Source organism: Euprymna scolopes, chromosome 26, assembly GCF_053919585.1.
Source record: "Euprymna scolopes isolate OS-2025 chromosome 26, ASM5391958v1, whole genome shotgun sequence".
Lineage (NCBI taxonomy): Eukaryota > Metazoa > Mollusca > Cephalopoda > Sepiida > Sepiolidae > Euprymna > Euprymna scolopes.
The window spans coordinates 19,844,176-19,868,402 of NC_136507.1; the positions used below are offsets into that span (position 1 = coordinate 19,844,176).

At 35.3% G+C, this 24,227-nt stretch overlaps 2 protein-coding genes across 3 annotated transcripts in view; one reads left to right on the forward strand and one right to left on the reverse strand.

The window, feature by feature from the left end:
* LOC145247944 (uncharacterized) overlaps positions 1-24,227 on the reverse strand; it is a 677,357-nt gene that overhangs the window by 98,311 nt on the left and 554,819 nt on the right. For both annotated transcript variants that reach the window (XM_080109587.1, XM_080109586.1), the window contains exons 6-7: positions 20,286-20,489; positions 3,657-3,860 (exon numbers count right to left, since the gene is read on the reverse strand). In XM_080109587.1, the coding sequence (XP_079965713.1) occupies positions 3,657-3,860; positions 20,286-20,489 (408 nt within the window). The remainder of the gene's footprint in view (positions 1-3,656; positions 3,861-20,285; positions 20,490-24,227) is intronic.
* Positions 1-24,227, forward strand: part of LOC145247942 (uncharacterized) — a 206,139-nt gene that overhangs the window by 74,293 nt on the left and 107,619 nt on the right. The gene's annotated exons all lie outside the window — the stretch shown is intronic.

Here is a 24,227-nt window from a genome sequence, read left to right on the forward strand (position 1 = left end):
ATATATATATATATATATGTATATGTATATATACGTGTGTATGTATATGTATATATACGTGTGTATGTATATGTATATATACGTGTGTATGTATATGTATATATACGTGTGTATGTATATGTATATATACGTGTGTATGTATATGTATATATACGTGTGTATGTATATGTATATATACATGTGTATGTATATGTATATATACGTGTGTATGTATATGTATATATACGTGTGTATGTATATGTATATATACGTGTGTGTGTATGTATATATACGTGTGTGTGTATGTATATATACGTGTGTGTGTATGTATATATACGTGTGTATATATGTATATATACGTGTGTATATATGTATATATACGTGTGTATATATGTATATATACGTGTATATATATGTATATATACATGTAAATATGTATATATATGTATATATATGTGCGTATAAACAGGGTGCCCACAAAGTCTGGCTACATAATCTATAGGATGCTTCCACAAAGTTTGGCTACATAATGTAGCCAGACTTTGTGGATACCCTGACGTGTATATATATGTATCTACACACACACACATATATATACGGGATCTATGTACTGTTCATAACTTTATATATTAAAAAGTGTGACTATGTACGGTAATACCTTTCTACATAATAAGTTTCCTTAACTACCATAGAGAAAAGTTGGTAGAGACCGCAGAGGTCGAATTTTTTAAAAACTTTGACCCCAAATTTTAACTCCTTAACATTCATTGTTTTGAGCACAATTAAAATGTTTGACCCACGTTCAAGTAACCTACATCTAAAATTTCAAGTATTTAGACCCGAATTGACGGAGGAGTTTGGTAGAGTCTGCAAAGGTCAACTCTGTCAATTTTGACCTCTTGGCAGCTAAATTTTCGCCCACAAACTGATTAAACAGCTTGATTACCCTTTATGTAAAATTTCATGTTTAGATTCAAAATTAGCTTTATAGTTTGCTAGAGACCGCAAAAATAAAATCTTTTGAACTGTGCCACATTGGAAGCCACATTTTCAGAAAAAAAAAACGATTTAAAAGCTTGCCCCATGTCTGAATACACGTTATGTGAAATTTCAAATGTTTAGACCAAAAATTGACTGAGTAATTTGGTAGAGACTGTAGAGGTCAATTAAAAAATTTGTTTGTGACCCCTTAACATTTATTGTTTTGGGCTCAAATCAAATTAAAACGTTTGATCCATGTCCCAGTAACCTACATTTAAAATTTCAAGTGTCTAGACCCAAAATTGGTGGAGGAGTTTGGTAGAGTTTTCAAAGATCAAATCGTTGAACTTTGAGCCCTTGACAGCCAAATTTCTGTCCGAAAACCGATTAAAAAGATTTTCCCAAATCTCAATACCCTTTATGTCAAATCTTGAGTCTGTAGACTGAAAATTGACAAAGTTATTTGGTAGGGAAATGTACACATACAGACAGACACACACAGAGATTTCCATTTTTATATATATATATATATATATATATATATATATATATATATATATATATATAAAATCGTTTTTCTTTTTGTATATTGATATTCATATTAAAAACCTTCTTTGCTATTTATTTAAAAATTGCATTCACTAACAAAAGATCTAGCTAATTTGCATATTCTGTTAAACATTCATTTTAATTAATTCCCTATTAGTTTTTTCTGTTTTCTTATGGGGATGATCATCTTTATTCAACTATTACGTGTAATTATATTCATGCAGATATTCTACATGATTCATATTTGCATAATATTTGCGTAAAAAGTTTATAGTAAACACAAAACTGTTTCCATATATATTTATGTATACGTATATATTTTTGTTTAACAAATTTTGCCTACCCAACTCCTTCTAGAGTTTTTAGTCTACAAACATGAAACTTCATATATAAGGCATTTGCATCCATTTATATTTGTATTCATGTAAAACTTTATATTTGGGTTTTAGCTAGGAAAAATCGGTGCAAAAGTGCTAAAATTAAAAAAAAAAAATTAAATTTGCCAGGTGAAAGGCGAATGCCGGCATTAAGAATGCATAACGTAGTAGCTATTGGTTCATGTTTTAATTTTTAGCCTTGCAGTAAACATGTTTTCATAGCCCAGTCATTGACGGCAGAGGCAAAATAAATCAGGAGCTGAATGTTTTGGTTTCGATTTTCGATGGTGGCACATGAGTTTTTTTTTTTAATACTTTTTAAATCATTACTATATATTACATCCAATATATCTATCTATCTATCTATCTATCTATCTATCTATCTATCTATCTATCTATAAAAGTGAAAATGTCTGTCTGTCTTTTCTCTATAGTAGTTAAGGAAGACTATAATACATAAAGGCACTACTTTACAAGTCCACACTTTTTAATATATACATATGCACATAACTTCATGACCTGTACATAGGGCCTGAGCAAAGCAGGGCGGAACTGCTAGTATATATATATATATATATATATATATACAAAATAATATCTATGACATAAGCAACAATAAAATGTATTAAGAAATATGCCAGAATGCCAAAAATCCGATAAGACAACTTTATATGTTAGGTATATTTAACATGTTTCTAATTTTGTAAGTCATTTATGCCGTATGTCAGCTTCAAGATTCCCAAATCAACTCATTTAGAGTGAGTTGATCAAAGGCAAAAAAAACAAAAACCATAGGAAGACAATGTGTAACATTCTCGTTACATGTCAACACTCGGGACTCACACGTTGTATGCAGACAGTCACAAGGAAACGAAGACAAAGAAAGTATTCGACTCGCTCTTTTTTTCAGTTGAAACAGCAGACATTTATTTACAGATACTTTCTAGAATATTTTCTTGTACTCCAATATGCTTGAAAAAACTCTGCTGTGTTGAACATGTTATACTCTGTCTTTGTCCGACCATGTTTAGGAGCAATCGTTTTCTGTCACTCTTGGCCCACGTGCGTAACATGTTTATTTCTGACTTTTCTAACTTCAAGTTTTTCTTTTTTATAACATTTTTTTCCTTCTTCCTTGCTGTGACGTCACCTCGTACATGGCTCGGTCATTTGTATAGAGCTGCTGTTGCTAAGCGCACGTCGGCACTCTGAGAAAAATGAAAATGGTTCAAGGACAGTTAGAAGCTGTCCCTCAAATTTATTTGTATTCCAATGTGTGGGGAAACCTAGTCCAAAACAGATGTTCCTCGTGTACTGCAAGCCACAAAGGTCCACAATTGCTGAATCTGCATGCATTAAGGAACACAAGAGAAAGAGTTCTACTAGAAAAGACAGAGCAGTCAGCATCTCTGTTACAAAATCATTCCACAGATGCCTTAAATACAGGTGATACTTCAGAGCTTAGATCTGACTGACAAGCCATCTCGGAACCCACAAAATAACATGATCGCAGCCATTTTCACAAACAATGGACGAACATCATCAAATATAATCAATGATGAGGGAGCAGAAAGTATCTTTGCTACATAATCATCCCACAAGTGACCTACACGCAAGAGATAATTCAGAGTGGATTGGACTGACGAGCCATCTCAGGACTCACAAAACAACCGATCTCAGCCATCTTCACAAACGATGGACGAACAGGATAAAATATAATCAATGACGATAATCGATTGATGGGATTAAGCAGAAATGATTTGTACTTACGCACGGCGGCAAAACAGCAGCACCACTCATGCCTTGTCAGCTTTGAATCACCGTTCCTGTCGCAGGAATCAATAAATGGCTTAACGCACGGTTCCATATCGTTCTTCTCAATTTTCGAGAGTTCACTGTGATCAATATGCTTGTCGGAATCAAGGTCAAGATGTTTGAACTCCCAAATGATGGAACGAACACAGTGGCATTTGTCTGGAAGTAAACAAACAAACAAAAATAAAGAATGAAAATTGCAGTGTTTATTATATTCAAAGACTTCCTTTCAAGTTTTACAGCATATTAACTAGTGTTGGGACGATTATTTGGTATCAGAAAATTCAGGACTGTTTTGGGATATCAAAATAATAAATACTCCACGGAAAAATTCAACTACTGAAAAAAAGCTAAGACACACAAAAAGTAAGTTAAATTTTTTTTAATTGAGTCTGTTACGGTCTTGCTGAAAAAAAAAAGGAAAAAGAAATTGACATTTTATGAAGCATTGAAAAGAACAATTTTTGAAAGTTGTCCATTTCAAATTTCTTTTGTTTCATAAGAAGAAAAAAAAATTATGGCAGAAAGAACGCTTGCATGTTGTTGGTTCCGTGTCAATTTCGTGTGTGTTGCAAAAACCTTGCTACAAAAGAATGTTTTTTTTGTGGTTAAAAAAACTATTCAGTGAATTTATTTAATGCTTTGTGCAGGTATTGTTAACCTTTTGTTTTATTACTGTGCTAAAAAGAATTCTTCAACATGGAACAATTAACCGAGTTTAAGAAAACGATACAATTAGCACTGGCAGCTCAATAAAGCCTGATGGAATTTTTACAAAAAGAACAGTTAAAACAAAATGAAGTATTAAAAACAATATTAATGAAACAAGAACAAAAAAAGGACTGTTGGTTCATTTCGGAAGGAATTGTAAATTCGCTGACAGAATTTTTATATGAACCAACTAATGGCTTAACGTTTCCAGCATATTATCGTAGATACAAAAATATTTTTGCAAACAATGTCAGGCCTGGTCGAATGAAGAAAAAATTATTTTACAGTTGCAAAAACTGGGTTCCCATGAAAATACCAAGTATACCAATTTTATACTCCCAAGGAAACCCGAAGATATTTCTTTTAAAGAGATTATAGAAATTTTATTGAACATTTTCGGGGAACGGGATAGCTTATTTTATACTTGTTATAGGTGTTTAAATATTTTGAAGCAAGATGATGACGACTTTATCGCCTATGCTGGGAGAGTAAATGCCCAATGCGAGTTATTTAAGTTGAAACACCTAAAAGAGGACATGTTGAAATGCTTGATATTTCCTCGAAGGATAAAGAGATTCGTTCTAGGATATTATCCATTATGAACCAAGACATAGAAATAACCTTACAGAAAGTTACTGAGGAATGCCAGAAACTGTTAAATTTAAAACAAAATAATACTAGTATTGAAGAGAAAAATGTTGACAAAATACAAAGGGTAAAGCAAGTTGACCACTATGTAAAAAAAATATTGTAAGACGTGTGGAGGAAAGAATCACTTCACAAAAGAGTGCTACTTCAAAAGCAAAATATGCTATAAGTGCGGGCGTAAAGGACACAAGTAAACAGTATGCAAAAAGGAGAAATACTGTGAGCCTGAAATAAAGACCATTGATTCTAAAAAAATAGTCCATGTATGGTAAAAAAGGGAAATATTTTGAAGTTAGATTGAATGTCCGGAAAGTAAACTGTCTTTCGGATACTGGAAGTGACATATCCTTAATTGATGAAACAACATGGAAGAAAATTGGTTCTCCAAAGTTGAAAAACACAAAGAAAATTGCCAGAAGAATGTCTGGAAATAGATTAAAATTAGAGGGTGAATTTTATACTAATGTGACCCTAAATGAAAAGACGTTAAAAACTAAAATATATGTGATACCCGGAAAAAATTCTAATCTATTTGGTATAGATTTGATGACACTTTTCAATTTATGGGAGAAACCAATAAACTCATTTTGCAAAAGAGTAAATGTGGCAGGATCTGAAAGTCCCAAACTGCCAGGAAGATTTGTTGGAGATTTCAAGAAGGATTTTAAAAATGTATTTTCTGAAGGTCTGGGTTGCTGCAATAAAACGGAAGTGAAATTTGAACTGAAAGATAAAGCGAAACCGGTGTTTAAACCCAAAAAGGAGGCTCCGTATTCGGCATTAGAAACAATCGAGAAAGAATTAAATAGACTAAAAAAAAATCGGAGTAATAAAAAAAGTGGACTACTCTGAATGGGCATCACCCACAGTTTATGTGAAAAAGAAAAAGAAAAAAATCAGAGTATGTGGAGATTTTTTGACGGGACTGAATGATTCCTTAAAGGATCATAACTATCCACTCCCTACCTTTGAGGAAATATTTTCTAAGTTAAATGGAGGAAAACTTTTCACAAAAATTGACTTGTCAGAAGCATATTTGCAGGTCTACGAAGATTGTTCTAAATACCTGACAATGAATACTCATAAAGAATTATTTTCCCTAAAACGATTGCTGTTTGGGTTGAAAGTAGCACCAAATTTATTCCAACAAATTATGGATGCCATGCTAGCAGGCTTGGATTTTGCAATGGCTTATTTAGACGGCATTTTGATAAGAAGCAAAAATGTTGAAGAACATAAAAACCATATTCGGAAGGTATTCGAGAAAATAGAAGACTATGGATTTAAAGTGGACTCAAAAAATGTAATTTTGGTATAGACAAATAATTGATTGGAAAGGTAGAAGACCTAACCCAAATAGAACAGAAGCAATTAGAGACATGCCTAGACCAGACAATGTAATGAAGTTACAGTCATTCTTGGATCTAGCAAACTACTATAATTCTTATATCCCAAATATGCACGAACTAAGAGCACCATTAAATGAATTATTGAAGAAGAATAAAAAATGGCTCTGGACAAAAGAATGTGAGGAAGCATTCCAAAAAATTAAAAGATGTTGGTTATCGGATCTAGCGTTAGCACATTACGATCCGAGAAGGATTTAATTGTAGCGGCAGATGCAAGAGAATACGGTTTAGGAGCGGTGCTTCTACACAGAATTAAAGATGGATCTACTAAACCAATTTCTCATGCCTCGAGGGTTTTATTAACCACTGAAAGAAAGTACAGTAAGATCGAAAAAGAGGGTCTGGCGATTGTGTATGCCATGAGAAAATTTCATAGATTCATTCATGGAAGATCTTTCATCTTGGAAATGGACCATAAACCTAATGGTGTATGGTCCGTTTCCAAGATGAAAGATCTTCCATATCGATTTTTGATTCGAAAAAAGGGATTCTTACTCATACGGCAAATAGATTACAGAGAGGGAGTATTATTTTGCTCAATTACAATTTCAAAATGAAACACCTAGCATTTAGTAAAATTGCACATGCAGATGGTTTGTCGAGATTGATTCCCAGTAAAACTGAATTTGAAGAAACTGTTATAGCAGCACTAAAAGAAGAAAATGAACTAACAGATATATTAATAAATACTGTTAGGGAACTTCCTGTTACACTTGAGGAAATAAAGAAAGCAGCGAAAACAGATAAATATATTAACAAGATTTAAAAAAACAAGTGGGATAAGACGAAAAGAATAGAAAAGGATTAAAAGTGTTTCCATTTTCTATGTGTGATGAAACTCTGATGTACGCAGACAGAGTGGTAATACCGCAAGTATTACAAAAGAAAATCCCAAAGGAATTCCACATGGGACATCCTGGAATATCCAGAATGAAGGCCCAAATGAGAGGATTCACATACTGGCCTGGAATGGATCAGGACATTGAGGAAATGGTGAAATTATGTAAAGGTTGCCAACTAGCTGCAAGATCTCCCCCCATACGCACACAACCTTGGCCTAAAACAGATGTACCCTGGACACGCATCCATATCGATTATGCAGGACCTCTGAAGGGATATTATTACCTAGTAATCGCAGATAGTATGTCAAAATGGTCAGAAATTTTAAAATACAAACACCCTACAGCGGCAAACACAATAAAAGCACTGGACGAGGTATTTAGTCGGTTCGGAGTTCCGAAAACAATTGTTAGTGATAATGGCACTATGTTCACAGGTCAAGAATTCAGGCACTACTGTGAGGCACTGGCTATTGAACACATTACAACACCAGCTTTTAACCCTCGATCAAATGGACAAGTGGAAAGATTTGTCGATACTTTTAAATGAGCTTTAAAAAAGAATAATAACATCGACACGGAAGAAAAAAGCATTAAAAAATTCTTAGCAATATATAGGATGACACCAAATCCAAATCCAAATGTTAAATTATCCTCAGCTGAAATTATGCTTGCCAGGAAGGTACGTTTGGTGTTCGACCGGTTAATCTCAAGAGAAAAAGTAAAAAAAAAAAATATCAAGGATAATGTAAGGTGCAAAACTTACAATGATGGGGATAAAGTTTTCTTAAAAAATGATCGGGCAGGGAAGAGTTTTAGGAAGAAGACAAAATCTCGAAAAGAATTGGGAGAATGGTTTATATTATAAAAGGCAGACTTTTTTCCACAAAAATAATATTAACCAACTGAGACCCCGATATATCGAAACAGTCATAAACCAATAGTTACCAATGGAAGTGCTATATGACACTTTCCATATACAACCTCCAAACAAGGAAGTACCAGTAACTCAGAAATCCAGTCACTCTCCAAAAGTAAAAAAATCGGCAAAACACAAATGTTGAGGAGAAGTAAAAGGAAAAGGACCGAATTTTTTGGACAAAGTCTAAAAAGGAAAAAATGGTATAAGCAAAATTCTATGGAAGAATTTAGCTTGGAAGAAAGGTGATGTAATGGAATAACCTAACATTCCTTCATAGATGAAATGAACTATAGCTATATTGACCCTCTCACGTGACCGAGAGAGAAGGAAAAAAGACAGGAAGAGAATAAGAAAAGAGGTCGAGTAACTCATTATTTCACATGTATTCCCTCGTAAATAAACCGCTTTTACTTTCACCCACAACCCCGTGTTTCTTGCTGCATTCTTATTTAAAATAAGGATATAACACTACTATTCTAAATAGTATAAATTACATATATTTAAAATAAGGATATAACACTACTATTCTAAATAGTATAAATTACATATATTTAAAATAAGGATATAACACTACTATTCTAAATAGTATAAATTACATATATTTAAAATAAGGATATAACACTACTATTCTAATTAGTATAAATTACATATAGAAATATTTATTTGTAAATTAGTTTTTCTTTGGAAAAAGAAATCCAGCAGAGTGCTCAGTGTGGTTAAAAGTAAAGAGCCTTACCTCATGCACCGTGCGGCCCGTGTTAGGAAAGAAAAAAAAAGAGAAAATAAAAATGGCCGTCCCCCAGGTATTTATGGACTGAAAATCACGTGATGTGACGAGAGGGGGGAGGGGGTATGCAAATGAGATGTGGTTGGGTCTCTCTGTAAAACAGCCGTCTTCTTTATTTTGGGCGTCAGTGTGGAAAGTGCAGAGAGAAGAGAACAGTTGGATTTGAATTTGAGACTTTTGATTTTTTTTTTTTTTTTTTTTTTACACAGTGATCACCACTTATCAAGGCCCGGAAGCCACTCAGGGATAAGGGTTATTGTAAGTACATTACGTTAGTGTGGAGATTTGATGAAGTGTTTACTTAAGGGGGCGGTTCATTAGGAATTTGTTAACGTTGGGCTTGAAGACATCCAAGTTGTAGTCCGGTGGGAAGCAGGCAGACGGAACAGAGTTCCACAGGCATGCAGTTCTAAGAAAGAAGCTTTGTTCATGGAATCCGCGTTTTGATTTAGGCACATATATAGAGTGGGGGAAATTTTTCACAGTGGATTCGGCTAGACGGGTGTTTTTCGTGAAAGACTGGCGAGGGGGCACCAGAGATTGGAGTTCAGACGAGCACCTGTCATGGAAATAACGATAAAACAAGGATAGGCTCGCAACGTCTCTTCTGTGGGAGAGAGGTTGCAGGGTAGAGAAAAGGGCATCCCCCACTAAACCACAAAGTCTATTTTGTACTCTGTCAAGGCAGGATAGGCTGTTTTTAGCAGCTCCTGCCCAGATATAGCAACAGTATTCCATCCTTGGACGTACTTGGCTTTTATATAGATAGAGAATTGCATCAGTAGTGAGATATCTTCTGGAGCGGTAGAAGGATCCCATCATCTAAGGTTGAGTTCAAATTTAACGACACCCAGTTATAAGGAAAATCTGAAAATAAGAGCGTATTAGTTATATTTTGCTTGCAGAAAGTTTAAGATGAGATAAGTTATTGGTACCGTCGGTTTCAAACTCGATAATTAGGGACCGTTTTAGATACCTATATATGAGGACTAGCTGGGGGGGGGCGCTTATGTATGATATTTTAATTTGTCCAGATTTCATATATATAGATCTCATGATTATAGAGTCATGATTTCAAAAGTTAAAAAAAAAAAAAGCATTTCGGTGCCATCAGCTAAAACACCAAAAGCAAATCTGTAGCATTCAAAGTCGGTGACGTCACCACTGTACCCACGTGACACGCATATGAACTGATTACAAATTAAAAATTAAAAATAAACTAAGATGAATGTACAAAATGTTCAACGATATTTTTTCAATTTTGACCCATTTTGACTCGTTAGAAATTATTTTAACCGGCTAAAAGCCCATAAAAGCACGGTCAGCAAAAAATCCAATCATTTGAGGCCCCTAACGCCGCTCTGCGACTTTGAGTTTCGGAGGAGATAGAGTTTGAAAATATGGAGGCAGACAGACAGATATATAGCCTTTTATATATTAGATTATTGCAATAGTAGTTTCTTTTTTTTTTTAACCCCCAAAGAGCTACGAAAATGGGAGTGGTACCATTAACACGAGCGACCATTTGTGCTTCAGATTTTTTGTTACATAGTCATGGCCATTCTCAATACACATTTGCCAGGAATTCGTTGGTACATCTCTGCTTCTGATTCACGTCCAAGACATATAACGTGACAATACATCATCCAATAGAATTTGAACCCTGCACGTCAAGTCTGAGATACTGCTTATTACATTTGCATGCCATCATCATTACAAAATAAAATGGCAGATGGAATGATAACGCCAGACAGGTCGGTCTTCAATTGGTAGCTTCGGAGCAATGGATGTCCTAATTAAGATGGTCAGGAAGAACGGCAAGAGAAACGCACCGTTCTTGCATTTCACCTATGATCCATCTTTTGTACTAATGAAGTATCACCATGCAACCAAAAATGTCGATTCAGATTCACGCAGAAGCACAAACGAATATTGTCAAGATACGTTTATTCAATCTACGCGGTTATCGATGAAAATGCCTTTTTAAACTTATGCTAAATAATGACTTCAACTTGGATGGCTTCAAGTCCAGCATAAACAAATTCTTGATGAACTGCCCCCTTAAGTAATGACACTTTATCAAATCTCCAATACTAATGAATACTACAACACTACCCCATTGATTACTGTACACACAATAACTCTTATCCCCGAGTGGCTTCTAGGCCTTGGTAAGTGGCGACCTCCATGTAAAAAACAAGTCCAATGTAAACAAGTTCTTAATAATCCAATTTACGAAATTTCCACTGCTAACGACTACTACGATATTGATCGTCCCATTGACTACTGAACACTCATTAACCATTATCCTCGAGTGGCCTCCGGGCCTTGATAAGTGGTGACTCCTTTGTAAAAAAAAAAAAAAAAAATGACAACCCCGTTTTCAGCAGAACGGTCTTAACGTTTTAAGATCACTTTCGGCGGAAGTTGAAGGGGAGCGGGTTGTATGACTTCCGGGCGGAGTCCTCTTTCTTGTTCTTAGCTGGCTAGACTTGAATGAAGAAAGACGCGTGACTTGCTGTCCTTAAACAGGGGATGGCAGGTGAAGGGTGGCCTGATGTAGAGAAATCTCTCTGCCTTCCCTCGCTCACACGCAAAAAAATGCATGCAAAGTTTCCGTTTTGTCCTTTTAAACAAACCTTTTTATAAATTAATCAACAAGTACTGTTGTCGTACTTGGACTGGTGAATCTTTGTCGCATTTGAAGGTTCTTAAGAAAACGCAGAAAATAAAAACGTATCTGTAATTTGATTGGCTCAACACTTTCTTCTTCATATTATATACTGTTGTCATTTTTGAAGTACCAAATATGAGAGTATGTTACATTTTTTTTTACATAGGCGTCACCACTTATCAAGGCCGATAGGCCACTCAAGGATAAGGGTTAAAGAGTGTACAGCAGTCAAAAGGACAATATAGTAATCGATAGTAATGGAAGTTCGGTAAATTTGTTAACTTAAGTGGAACGGCTCATCAGAAACTTGTTCACGTTGGACTTGAAGACAACTGTATTATAGACAGCTGGAAAGCAGGAAAACGGAAGACAATTCCACAGGCGTGCAGTTCTAAGAAAGAAGCTTTGATCATAGAATCTATGTTTAGTTTTAGGCGCAGATAAAGAGTGGGGGAGGGAATTATTGATAGTGTTTTCAGCTAGACGAGTGTTTCTTGTGAAAGTTTGGCGAGGGGGGACCATAGATTGAAGCTCAGTCGAACACTTTCCATGAAAATAACGATAAAGCAGAGACAAACTCACAACATCTCTTCTGTGAGATAGAGGTTGCAGCGAAGAGAAAAGGACATCTCCCACCAGGCCACGAAGTCTATTTTGAACCCTATTAAGGCAGGACAAGTCTCTTCTAGCAGCTCCTGCCCATATGTGGAAACAGTATTCCATACTTGGACGTATCTGGCTCTTATATAGATAGAGAATTGCATCAGCAGTGAGATATCTACTGGATCGATAGAAGGATCTGACCATTTTTCCAGCGGCCTTGGCAACAGATTTGATGTATGTATTCCATTTCAGATCAGGAGTAAAAGTCAAGCCCAGAAGCCTGTCAAAACTTTAGGCCTCCCCAAGACGAGAGCCATTCATTTCAATTGATGCCAGATGTGGATCAGAATGTTGAGGATGTAAAGAGAGAAGCTTGGTTTTAGATGCATTAAAAGTAACCAGCCACTCCTTTCCCCATTGTACTCTTATATAGATAGCCTATCTTTTGCAAATTTCACACATATCTAATTTATGTGTCTGTGAGTTTTCTTAGGTAGGTTTTGTAGAAAAATTAATCTGATAAGTATCGAAAAGCGAAATAATCCGATCTAAAAAATAAATTTCTCTCTTATAGATAAAAGGATAATTTTTACATGGGGACTATTTTACGTTACACCGGCAGAAGAAGATAATAAAAATTCATCAAATCATTTCTTCTAAAAGAAAAAGTGATTTATTTTTATCTGAAGATAAAGACTAGTAGTTGAGCATTTGTCTACAGATCGGATGTTCCTCCTGTTTAAGCCCGGGTGTACCTCACCATTTTATTTTCATTTTTTCTTATTAATGAGTTTAATTTACGATAAAAGAAGATATACCATTTAAAATCGCCACAAATCATTTTAATTGATGCCAGATGGGGATCAGAACGTTGATTGTTCTTATTTAGATGACGACTTATATATTTGTTGTTGTTCATATTGTTGTGATCATGTTGTTAGATGCTAGATATTATATATATTCATTGTGAGTGTTCATATTGTTGTGATCATGTTGTTAGATGCTAGATATTATATATATTCATTGTGAGTGTTCATATTGTTGTGATCATGTTGTTAGATGCTAGATATTATATATATTCATTGTGAGTGTTCATATTGTTGAGAGATAGAGACATTGGTGGGATATAGAGACAGGGTACATATAAAGAGAGAGACAGTTCTGTATACATATATAATAGACAGTGTACATGTTACTACAAGAGCACCGAGCCTGTAATTCAACTAGAAGGAGATTTTTGAATATCTTGATAGATAGACCGAGAGTGCGTTTGACATTTACGTTTTGACAGTTGTACATTCTCATAAACACAAAGTTCATATTAAAAAAAATTCACTTTACCTTTGTTTTGGTAGAATGGCACAACACAAGACCGCAATTATGAAAACACATGATGATATGTTTATTTCTTCTTCGACCGGTCGGACATGATTTTGTATTTTAGGGATTCAAAGTTGGTACATGATTATCTCTAAACCCTCTCGCTTCCAGAGAGTGCCTTGACTCTAACGGAGAATCGATCTGATCTCCTCTGCTTCTCTGATCTGACTCTCTCGCTTCTTCTAACTGACTCTGATTCTGACTTGTTTAACTAAATTCATAACTCATGACGTCACTACATGACCAAGCATGTACATATGAAAACACATGGCACGGTATGCCTCCGTGCTTAAGCATGCATTGTTATTTACATGTTTCTTACAAAGCCGACCCTCTAACCTAATTTTCGTAACCCACTTTACAAATAACATTTTCCATTGTACGTTTTTAAATTCCTTATTTTAATTTTCATTTTTATAACAGAAACAAAATTCATCATTACATTCCTTTTTCAATAAACAGATATCTATTGTGTGTGAGCTAAACAATGACAATTCCACATTCCTTATTTTCAATAACATTCTGTATTTATTTTAACTTATGATTGGAATTCTCAATTCCAAGTCTAGCTTTGCAAGTTCGAATCCTTGACTATCTTATTTCATATTTACATTTAACTAATTCCCTATTTATTTTACTTACATGAAAAAGGGACATGTAACATCCTTCTTCTTTTTTTTCTCTGCCATTTCTCTATGACAGACATGATGTTACTTGTCTCAGTTTCTTTTTATAAATATTATTATGAAATGTGTTCTTCAGAATTGTCTGATCTATTCCCTGCTTCCTTTGTTCCAGCTTGTTTGACTCGTTGGTCTAGTGGTCTCCATCAACTCGCTCTTTTGATACATCATTGTAATACAGCTTCCTACTCCACTAGCTTCTTTCCAAGAACTGCAAGTTTGTGAAACTCTCTCCCTACTGACTGTTTTCCTCCTACCTATAACCTCAAGTCAACAGGCATATTCTGTCTTTTCAATAATCATCTTTCGCTCGTGTTAGTTTCTTAGATCAAGTGGGTTCACACATAAGCATTTTCCATTAAAAAAAATTTCTAGTCGATGGCAGACTTGGATTTTTAGACTTAAAAAAAAACAAAACAAAACAAACAAATTCTTTATTCTTAGTTCAAAGCAAAACCCCAAAATCGATGCATCTACGATTCCGGAATTGAAAAAAAGATTTTCTTTGAGGTTATGGAATCCAAAAGATGATTTCTTTTGGCTTGAAAGCTTTTATGTAAGACCATTTTTCCTTTGTGGAACAAAAAAAAAAAAAAGAAGAATTTTGGCAGATCTGATAAAGAATTCGGTGAACATTGGTACCAAGTTTAAGAAAAAGATATGCATTATGTATTTTTTTTTTTTTTGGAAACAACTTTTCTTTTTTTTTTTTTTCCTTCCCTGAAATATTTTAGTTTAGAATCCAAGAATGTTTTCAGGGGGTGGGGGTTGGGATTATATCTCAATTCATGGCTTTATGAACGGTTTTTAGCAATTTTAAAAAGTCAGATTTGTAAGAATGAACTTGCTACCGCTAACCAAGGCCCAAGTGCCACTCGAGGATAAGGGTCAGATGGACGGCGATACAACACCATGATTTTGTGATTGGCATTGGACTTGAAAACGACCATGCATGTTGAGAAACAGCATAAGGGTATTGTGTTCCACAGACAAGAAATTCTAGGAAAGAAACTTTACTCAAGGAAATTTAATTTAGTTTTAGATAGAGAGGGGAAGAGAGAGAGAGAGAGAGAGAGAGGAAGACAGAAACGGGTTGGAGAGAGGGGGAAGAAAAGAAGGGAAAGTTATTTACAGTGGTTGTTGCTAGACGAGTTATTGTTGTGAATGTTCTGAGACAACATCGTAATAATTCGTAATGATGGTGGTGACTCGTCAGAATTTAGATATTTAAGAGGACGTTTTGACAAGAATTTGTTTACATTTGACTTGAAATTGACCGTGTTGTAATCAGCTGGGGAGCAACCCAAGGGTATTGTGTTCCAGAAACAAAAAATTCTAGGAAAGAAACTCTGCTCATGGAAGTTCAATTTAGTTCTAGGTAGCGAGAGAAAGAAAATGAGAGAGAGAGAGAGAGAGAGAGAGAGAGGGGGGAGGGACACTATTGACAGGGGTTGTAGCTAGACGAGTTTTTATTGCTAATGCTTTACAGGAAGGGACCATAGATTGAAGCTCAGTCGAGCATCTGTCATAAAAATGTTTTACAAATAGGAATTAGAGATTGGAATTCAGTCGATTACTTTCCATTAAAATAACGACAGAACTGAAAAAAAAACAACAAAAAAAAACAAGAGGTTAGTTCAATAAGTAATGCCTATAACTTACTTCTCATAAAAGTAGAGCAACGAAACTTGCCACAGTTATTAATTTTTTCTCTACATAGTAACAATCCAGAGTTACACATTTTCCCCATCACTTAATGCAGCTCTGGAGACCGTTTACAATGGTTTATGATGGGGAATCATTACTATATGTTTTTTTTTTCCATGTTATCAAAGTCTCTTGTGGTGTCTGCCCTTTGAAAAACAGAAACTGAATCATTGCAGAACACTCAACAGACTCCATTTCACAGCGAACTTAGTTGAAACTCCTACAAATCAGAAATCACATTTAGTTCAGAGCTGTAATTTTCAACATAACCCATAGAGATAAATCATTGCACATGCAAAGTGTCAGCTAGATCAGACAACTGAAAGTAGGTCAGGGGCATTACTTTTTGAACGCCATTTGTAGCAATATATTTTCTGTGAGAAAAATGGTCTGTAAGGAAGAGAAAAGACCATCTCCCACTAGATTACGAAATCAATCTTGTACTCAGTCAAGGCAAGACAGACATTTTTTTAACTTCCCAAGTTATGCAATACGGCACAATCACGTTGAGACAGCGGTTCTCACCAGTCGAGCATCTGTCATGAAAATAACAGCAAAATACCCCCTGGGAACAACACAGAAACCATACAAGCACAAACACGATTCACAAGGATTGACGTTGTCGGATAAGCCAATAAACTATATGATTCTTTTTTGTGCCCTTTTGTCGTTTGTCTTTGAGTAATTTTCCTTCTTCGGTATGGTGGACAAGAAATTCCCTGGGATTAAAGATTGACGGATAAGTAAATAGATAACTCGTTGCCGTCGACAGAACCGAATGCGATTAAAGCATATACATCACTAATTTCTACAACACATTTAAGATTACAATAGAAAAATGCAAGCATGAAAAGAAATATGGTTAAGCTTAAACATGGAAAAGTAAAGGACTAGTTGTTAAAACTAGAAAAGAAAGGACAAGATATTCCAGTAAAAAATATAATAAATTTATAATGTAAAATTGCAAGCATTAAGAGTTGATTATATAACGTTATAAATTAAATTAAAAAAATTCTTAATGCTGCAATATTTTAAGTTATAAATTTATTATATTTTTTACTAAAATATCTTGTCCTTTTCTTTTCCAGTTTTAACAACTAGCTCTTTACTTTTCCATGTTACTTTATCGCATTTTTTCTATCGTAATCCATGATTTTTCCAGGCTTCCAATAAATTCACTTGTTCTTTGTTTAATTTCAGTCTTATTTTTTTCCCCCATAAACATAACATACACATATGTAATAACAATGTACGGCACTCGTCTGTTTTCAATAAAATCACCCAATTATCCCCCTTTCATTCTTTCTTATTACTTTTCTTTTCGCAAGAGTGGTGAATTGGTAGCAACAGTAGTCGCTAAAGCGACATGATTTCTATGGAAACCAGTCATGAAAAACGTCGCTCACCTCCTTACGTTTTTTTTTTTTACACCAGTAAATTCATTTTATTTTACTGAACGAAAATTGAAATTCTTTTTTCACACTATAACTGAGAAAGTGAATAATTGTTTGAAATTTGGTCAAAAAATGAGTGAGTGGTGAAGCTTTAAAGCAGTTCTAAATGACTAAAACTGCCATTTAACCATATAATCAAAGACGGTAGTGCTTGGATGATACCTCAATAACCATCGAACTGACTGCATGGATCGTCAACTTGTAATTAATAATCACTTGTCTCAAAACAACTGAAGTTAAAGAGGCTTCTCTCTTTTGGTGACCTCATTCTTTTCAGTTTGGAATATTGTCAGCAGAAGACGTCTGTCAACCAGCAGCTGATTTAAACCCCTGATGTGCGTCCCTTCCTTCGTTGGATATTTAGAACCTACCATAGTTCATAGAGATTAAGCTAATAAACTAATAAGTTCGGTTATTGTCGTCACGTGGTTTGTTTTTGAGTAGTCTTTCTTTTTTTTTCTTTTTTTTTCAGCATTAGCCTTGGTGCCCGGCGTTGCTCGGGAGTTTGGAGGTGTGTTGAGCAAAAAAAAAAAAAAAAAAACAAGTGGTGGTAGTAGGCAGGCAGGATCGAACCCATACCACGAAGGAGGCAGAGAACGTAAAAAAAACCCTGACGTCTTTGCTGTTGCGCCCATAGCCAAACCGGAAGTGACGTAAGTTTAAATTAAGGCTAGAAAATTGAAAAGAGGGGATTACTTTCGAAAATATCGGCGAAAAAAGCGACCCTCCTGTAGAAAAGTGGCCAGTTGAGGGTGAAGGAATTAATGTTTTTGGCCAATTTTTATATATTTGTCGTCCAAAGGGTCGAGTTTTAAAATGATATCAATAACGTGAAAATCCATTGCCTCCGTCGAAAGTTTTAGGCATACATACATACATACATACATGATGATTGCTGCATCTTTTCAGATGATCGCCGTCACATTGAGTTCTTCCAATCTTGTCGTCCGTGCCATCTCAGATGTCTCTGCACTCCTGTCGCAGATTTGCGCATTTTGAGGCAGATGTGACATAAAAATTGAGCAATTTCCATCGAGTTGACTTCATCTGGAGTTTGAAGGGTATTCCTATGAACAATCACGTCTTCTCAAACCAGCAGTAGACTTGCAAACTTTGCTGCATGTTAAAGAGATCGTTTGGTTCGGACTAATAGGTGAAAAGTTGATCTGAATAGTAGTTTTGTGCGACTTAAGGTGGTTGACGTATCCAGCTTTTGACAAAAGCACTCGTTCACAAGTGTCGTATTTCCAGCTCTGTATGTCATGGTTAAGACCGTCAATTAAACCTTTCTGAAGCTCTCGCTTCAGATTGCTGTGGGCCTGCTTTCTTTTCTCTAGAGCATCACAACTTTCACGTACAAGCTTTCGCCACTTCGGCCTTTTCAGAGTAAGTTCTTCCCATGCATCAATGTCGATTTGTAAGACTTTCAAATTATTCTTTGTAGAGTCTCTGAACCTCTTCCTATGCTTGTGTTGAGGGCGCTTGCCATTTTCCAACTCCTGTAAAATATTTGTTTTGCCAGACTACAATCTTTCATTCGAACCAAGTGGCCCACCCAACGCATGTGAGATCTGATTACAAGGGTCTCAACACTAGAGCAACATGCTCTCACAAGGGCTTCAGTATCGGGTACTTGTGCTTGCCACTTGATGTTTAAGATACTCTTCAAGCATTTTTGGTGAAATCGTTCAAGCCATTTAATGTGCCTTTGATGCAATGTCCATGTCTCCGACGAATACAACAGTGTGGTTAGCATACAGGTCTTGTAAACGCAGGTCCAGGAGAAATGCATTGAACAACAGATACCACTGTATCAAGTGTTTGTGGATCTAACCAAAGCATTTGACACTGTTAACAGGGATGCTCTCTGGTTAATCTTAGAGAAAGTAGAGTGTCCTCCAACCTTTGTAAGAATATTCAAGGAACTGCACAGCGACATGAAAGCTCAAGTCTCGTTTAACGGAAAATTGTCTGATGAAATCGCAGTTGACAATGGTGTCAAACAAGGTGATATTCCTACCCCTAATCTTTTCTCTATATATTTTGCTGCTCTACTTGCTCATGCGTTTCGAGATTGTGATGGGGATGTCATGTTAAAGTTTTGAACCACAGGTTGCATTTTTAATCTTTGAAGATTTAATGCCAGATCAAAGCTGCAACATGTCTTGGTCAGTTATTGTATGCGGATGATGCTGTTTTTTTTGTCGCACACTGAGACTGATATGCAGCATATAATGGATAGCTTTGCTGACTCCTGCACTGCCTTTGGTCTGAGGATCAGTCTGTCTAAAACAAAGGTGATGTTCACTCCTGCACCGAGCCAGCCATACGTGGAGCCAAACATCATGGTCTGTGGTGCTAGACTGAGAGTAGTTGATTCATTTGTGTACCTTGGTAGTTCTCTGTCGAGGGATGGCTGTCTCGACACTGAAATTCACAGGCGAATTCAGAAGGCATCTGTAGCTTTTGGAAGGTTGGAAAAGAGAGTGTGGTCTGATTGTGGCATCACAGACAAGACTAAGATCTGCATTTACATACATACATACATACATTTAAACAGACAAGTGAGATTTATATTATAGAAGATGGTCGATAAGAAACACTACCAGAAATTAAAGATGGAGACGACAGGTAAAACAAAAATTTGTTACGGTCGGCGTCAACAGACGAGAATCAAGTTTTGTTAAAGTATGATATGGGCAGCGAATATACAACAACATAGGAAAAAAAAGAAAGAAGCATGCCCCTCCCCCCACACAACACTTACGTGATTTGTAAAAACTGTTCAGCTCTTTTTTCACTGAGAAATGATGTTTCGTCTTGTTTGCGGCTCGATGTAGACTCAAATTTGGAATTTGGTAAACAGGTCCGTTGGCCATGTACTTCTGGTTCTCCTTGAACTTGGCATGAAGAAGCACAAACCAACCAGTCAAACGTTTCATGATATCTTCTAACTGTTCTCGGTGGCATTCTGAAAAAGAAGAAGAAAAAAAGAAGAAATTTAGATAAATATTATATAATTGCTACTCTGAACATGCTAATGTTTCGGATAATTGGTTGGCAAAAACCAAAAGTCCTCGTTAGGCGACGTAATATGGCTTATGTGTCATTGAAGACGACTGGTTTTCAAATAGAAGAAAAAGTGTATTTTTTTTTTTTTGATAAAAATAAAATGTTAAATATAAAATTAAGAAAGGGAGGGGGGGATAGGTGAAGTGATATTTTAGACTCCAAATATAGGAAGCGACAAGGAGAAAGAGAGCGTCAAAACATAACAGAATAAAAGAAGGATTATAAAGGAAAAGAAAAAGAAAAGGAAGATAAGAGAGAGAGAGAGAGAGAGAGAGGAAGAAAAAAGAAAAACGAGAAAGAAAAAGAAAAACGAAAAAGAAAAAAAGAAAGGAACCGAGAAACTGAAGAAAAAGAGAAAAAAAGGGGTTAGCCTGATTGCAATGTCATAAGATGTGGTAGGGGTGGTGGTGAACACATTTGAAACTAATTATACATAAGGTAGAGAAAATGTAAAATAACTTGAGTTATTATTACCGAATTTTTGATACCTCCCAGTAAGGTAGTATTATTTTCTATTTAACAGTAAAGGATTATCATTAGCATTATAAAATTAAAATAACACGTTCTATCAATACGCTTAGATTTAGTTGTACAATTTACTTACTTACAGTTTAATTCCACCCATTTAAAGGATATCATCAATGAGTATAAAATTAACAAAAAGAGCACCTTATGTATTAGTTGTTTGAGTTGACTAGATTTAAACAGAGTAAAGAATTTAAGATGTAATTAGGTTAATTAGTTTAAAGGTTGATTTCGGATTGAAAAACGGAGAGTTTCATTTGCTTCTTTTTCCTTTCTTTTTATCTGCTACTGTTTCCTTTTTCTTTTTCCTTCCTTTTTCTATACCTAACCTGACCTACTAAAGTGGCTACTAAACCTTTTTATAGCTTGTTTGAACTTCGTCTATAGAGGTCACTTTCTGCTACACACACACACACACACACACACACACACACACACACACACACACACACACACACACACACACACAGACACACATATATATGTTATCTCCCCCCTCTATCTCTTCATTTTAAACTTCTCTCCCCTACACTACCCTTTTCTACCTATTCTATCTAAAGTTTAATTCCATACTAAGGTTTTTAATAAAAAGTTACCACCAGACCATAAAAAACCTTTCACTGGCCCATAAAGAAGAATTACGCCAGAAACTTGGATTTCTACTCTGTGATGTGGATTACCCAATATACAGCTTGGATCTCATTACCTCACTGCTTTAAAGGACAGTCACCTTGGATTTTACCGCGCAATTTGGAACTAAACCTTTATATCCTTTTCTTCAATTTCCCCTGCTATGTGACTTCTATTTAATAAATTTTTGATTATAATTTCCCATGTCTAACTGACTTTAGCAAATAAGCTTAATACCGTTATATCTATTTGCTAATATTTTCTCCTCTGAAGAGATGGTAGGCATCGAAACCCTATAGGATAAGGAGATAAAATTTCTAAAGTATTCTTTGTCTTACTTAGAATAATAAAAATTCTTGATTTAAATAAATTTTTTAATTCCATTGAATCACTATAATTTGCTATATATATATATATATATATATATATATATATATATATATATATATATACACACACATATATATACACACACACACACACACACACACACACACACACACACACACACACATATATATATACACATGTAAAAATGAGAATAACTTCATTTTTCATTCTTGCATTATTATGAACTAATTAAATCATGTGTTCCTATTTACTTTGCCTCCCCACGAGGGCAGAGTTATGTTATATATATAGTTTTCATTTTCATTTTATTATTATTCTTATTGTTCTTGTTGTTTTTATATTGTTCGTTGTTATTAGGATTCTTGTTAAAAGTGAGTCTTAGAGAGTCTTATTAAGAGGGATGTTGTTGCGTTCTGTGTTCGTGTTATGAAGAGATTCATATACATAAAATGTTCATACTTAGAAGTGTAGAAGCTCTTTGAGTGTTGAGACATTGTGTATATAAAGACATTTTAAAACACATGATATACAAGACATATAATGACAATTTTCACTTTACCTTTTGGTAGAATTACAACACAAAGACGACGTTTATAAAAACACATGATGGGTTTATTTCTTCTCCCGACCGGTCGTGGTTTTCATAGTCAGGAATTCAAGTTTCACATTCTAAGTTTCAAAGGTGACCGTCTCGCTTCTAGACGTTCGAATCCCATGTCTGGACTGTCGTCTGTCGTCCTCAGACTTTCTCTCAGACTCCCCCTCAGTTTCTCCTCGCTTAACTCTAAAGTTTCTAACTATATCGAGAACTTCCCATTTTCCATGACGTCATACACATGTTAAAACATGTGTCTTCTTTCACGTGTTCTGGAAATGCGTGTCTAAAACTTTTTCCTTTGTTTACAAAAGGAATTTTAACCTATATTCCCAGTAACCTATATTTCCAATATGTTAAAAACATGTTTATTAAATTATCTTGTAGTTGCATTCTTTCAATTGGATTTCATAACAGAATTGTCAACGTACATTCTTTTCTCGAAACTATTTTATCTCTAAGCTAAACAATGGTTTGTTTTACATTCCATTTGCTAATTCTCTCTCGTAATCTATTTCTAAACCTAAATTACGAGGTTCGAATTTCGTCTATTCTATTTCATTTTTACATTTAACTAAATCTCTCTATTTTTATACTTACATGAAAAGGAGACAGCTCTTATCATGTAACAGTTAGACACAAAGGCCATTTTTTAATGTGCAGAGAAGAAACAAAAATAAAAATTTTCTCAGTCATGAAGTATTGCTCCTCCATTAACTGAGAACAAACAATCGAAGTGCAGCATCAGAACAGTTTATTTATTTGCTTCCCCACTGAGCAAATTAGGCACAAGGCCGTTTTTTAATGTGAAGAGTGAAGGGGAGGGGGACCAACTCCCCCGATGGGAGACTGGATAGTGACAATTGGTATGAAAGGTTTCCCCTACAACAACTGATTACTACTAGAGCAATGGTCTGATATGTAGGGGCAACTCCACATATAGTCTTTGATTGCAGTATCTGCCGGAACAGATACTACATGAGTGAGATTTGATGATGGCCAAAAGGCCAAGAAATTTTGTAATGTGGATTTTGTTGCATATTTTGCCTCATCTTTTATTACTTTTTAATATAAGAATTTTTTTTATGTCCAAGTTGTATACCTTTACTCATCCTCTGTTTCGGAATATTACTATTTTTTTTATACCCTCTTCTATCTCTTATTCTTGCGTCTTCCTTAATTTATGGCCCTGTCGGTGGGGCATTAGAATACACCGACTGCCTCCCTGCAGAGGGTAAAAGTCCCTCAATGGGGTCCTGGATATGAACTTAAACTATATCCAGTGGTGAGGTCCCAGCTTGTGGGTTTTAGGGAGTGTGGAGCCACCCTTTAATTGCCATTGCTCCCAGGTCCACTCTGACCCAGAGTGGTAGTACCTGTTAGGGTTCCAACTATGGGTTAAATAGAAACCGACTTGAAAACAACAAATATATTCTATTAAAAAATTTTCCTTCAAAATCTTTGGATTCGGCATTAAATAACCCGAAAAGGGTTGATATGCCGTAAAACAGAAAACAACCAACCAATCTTTAATTT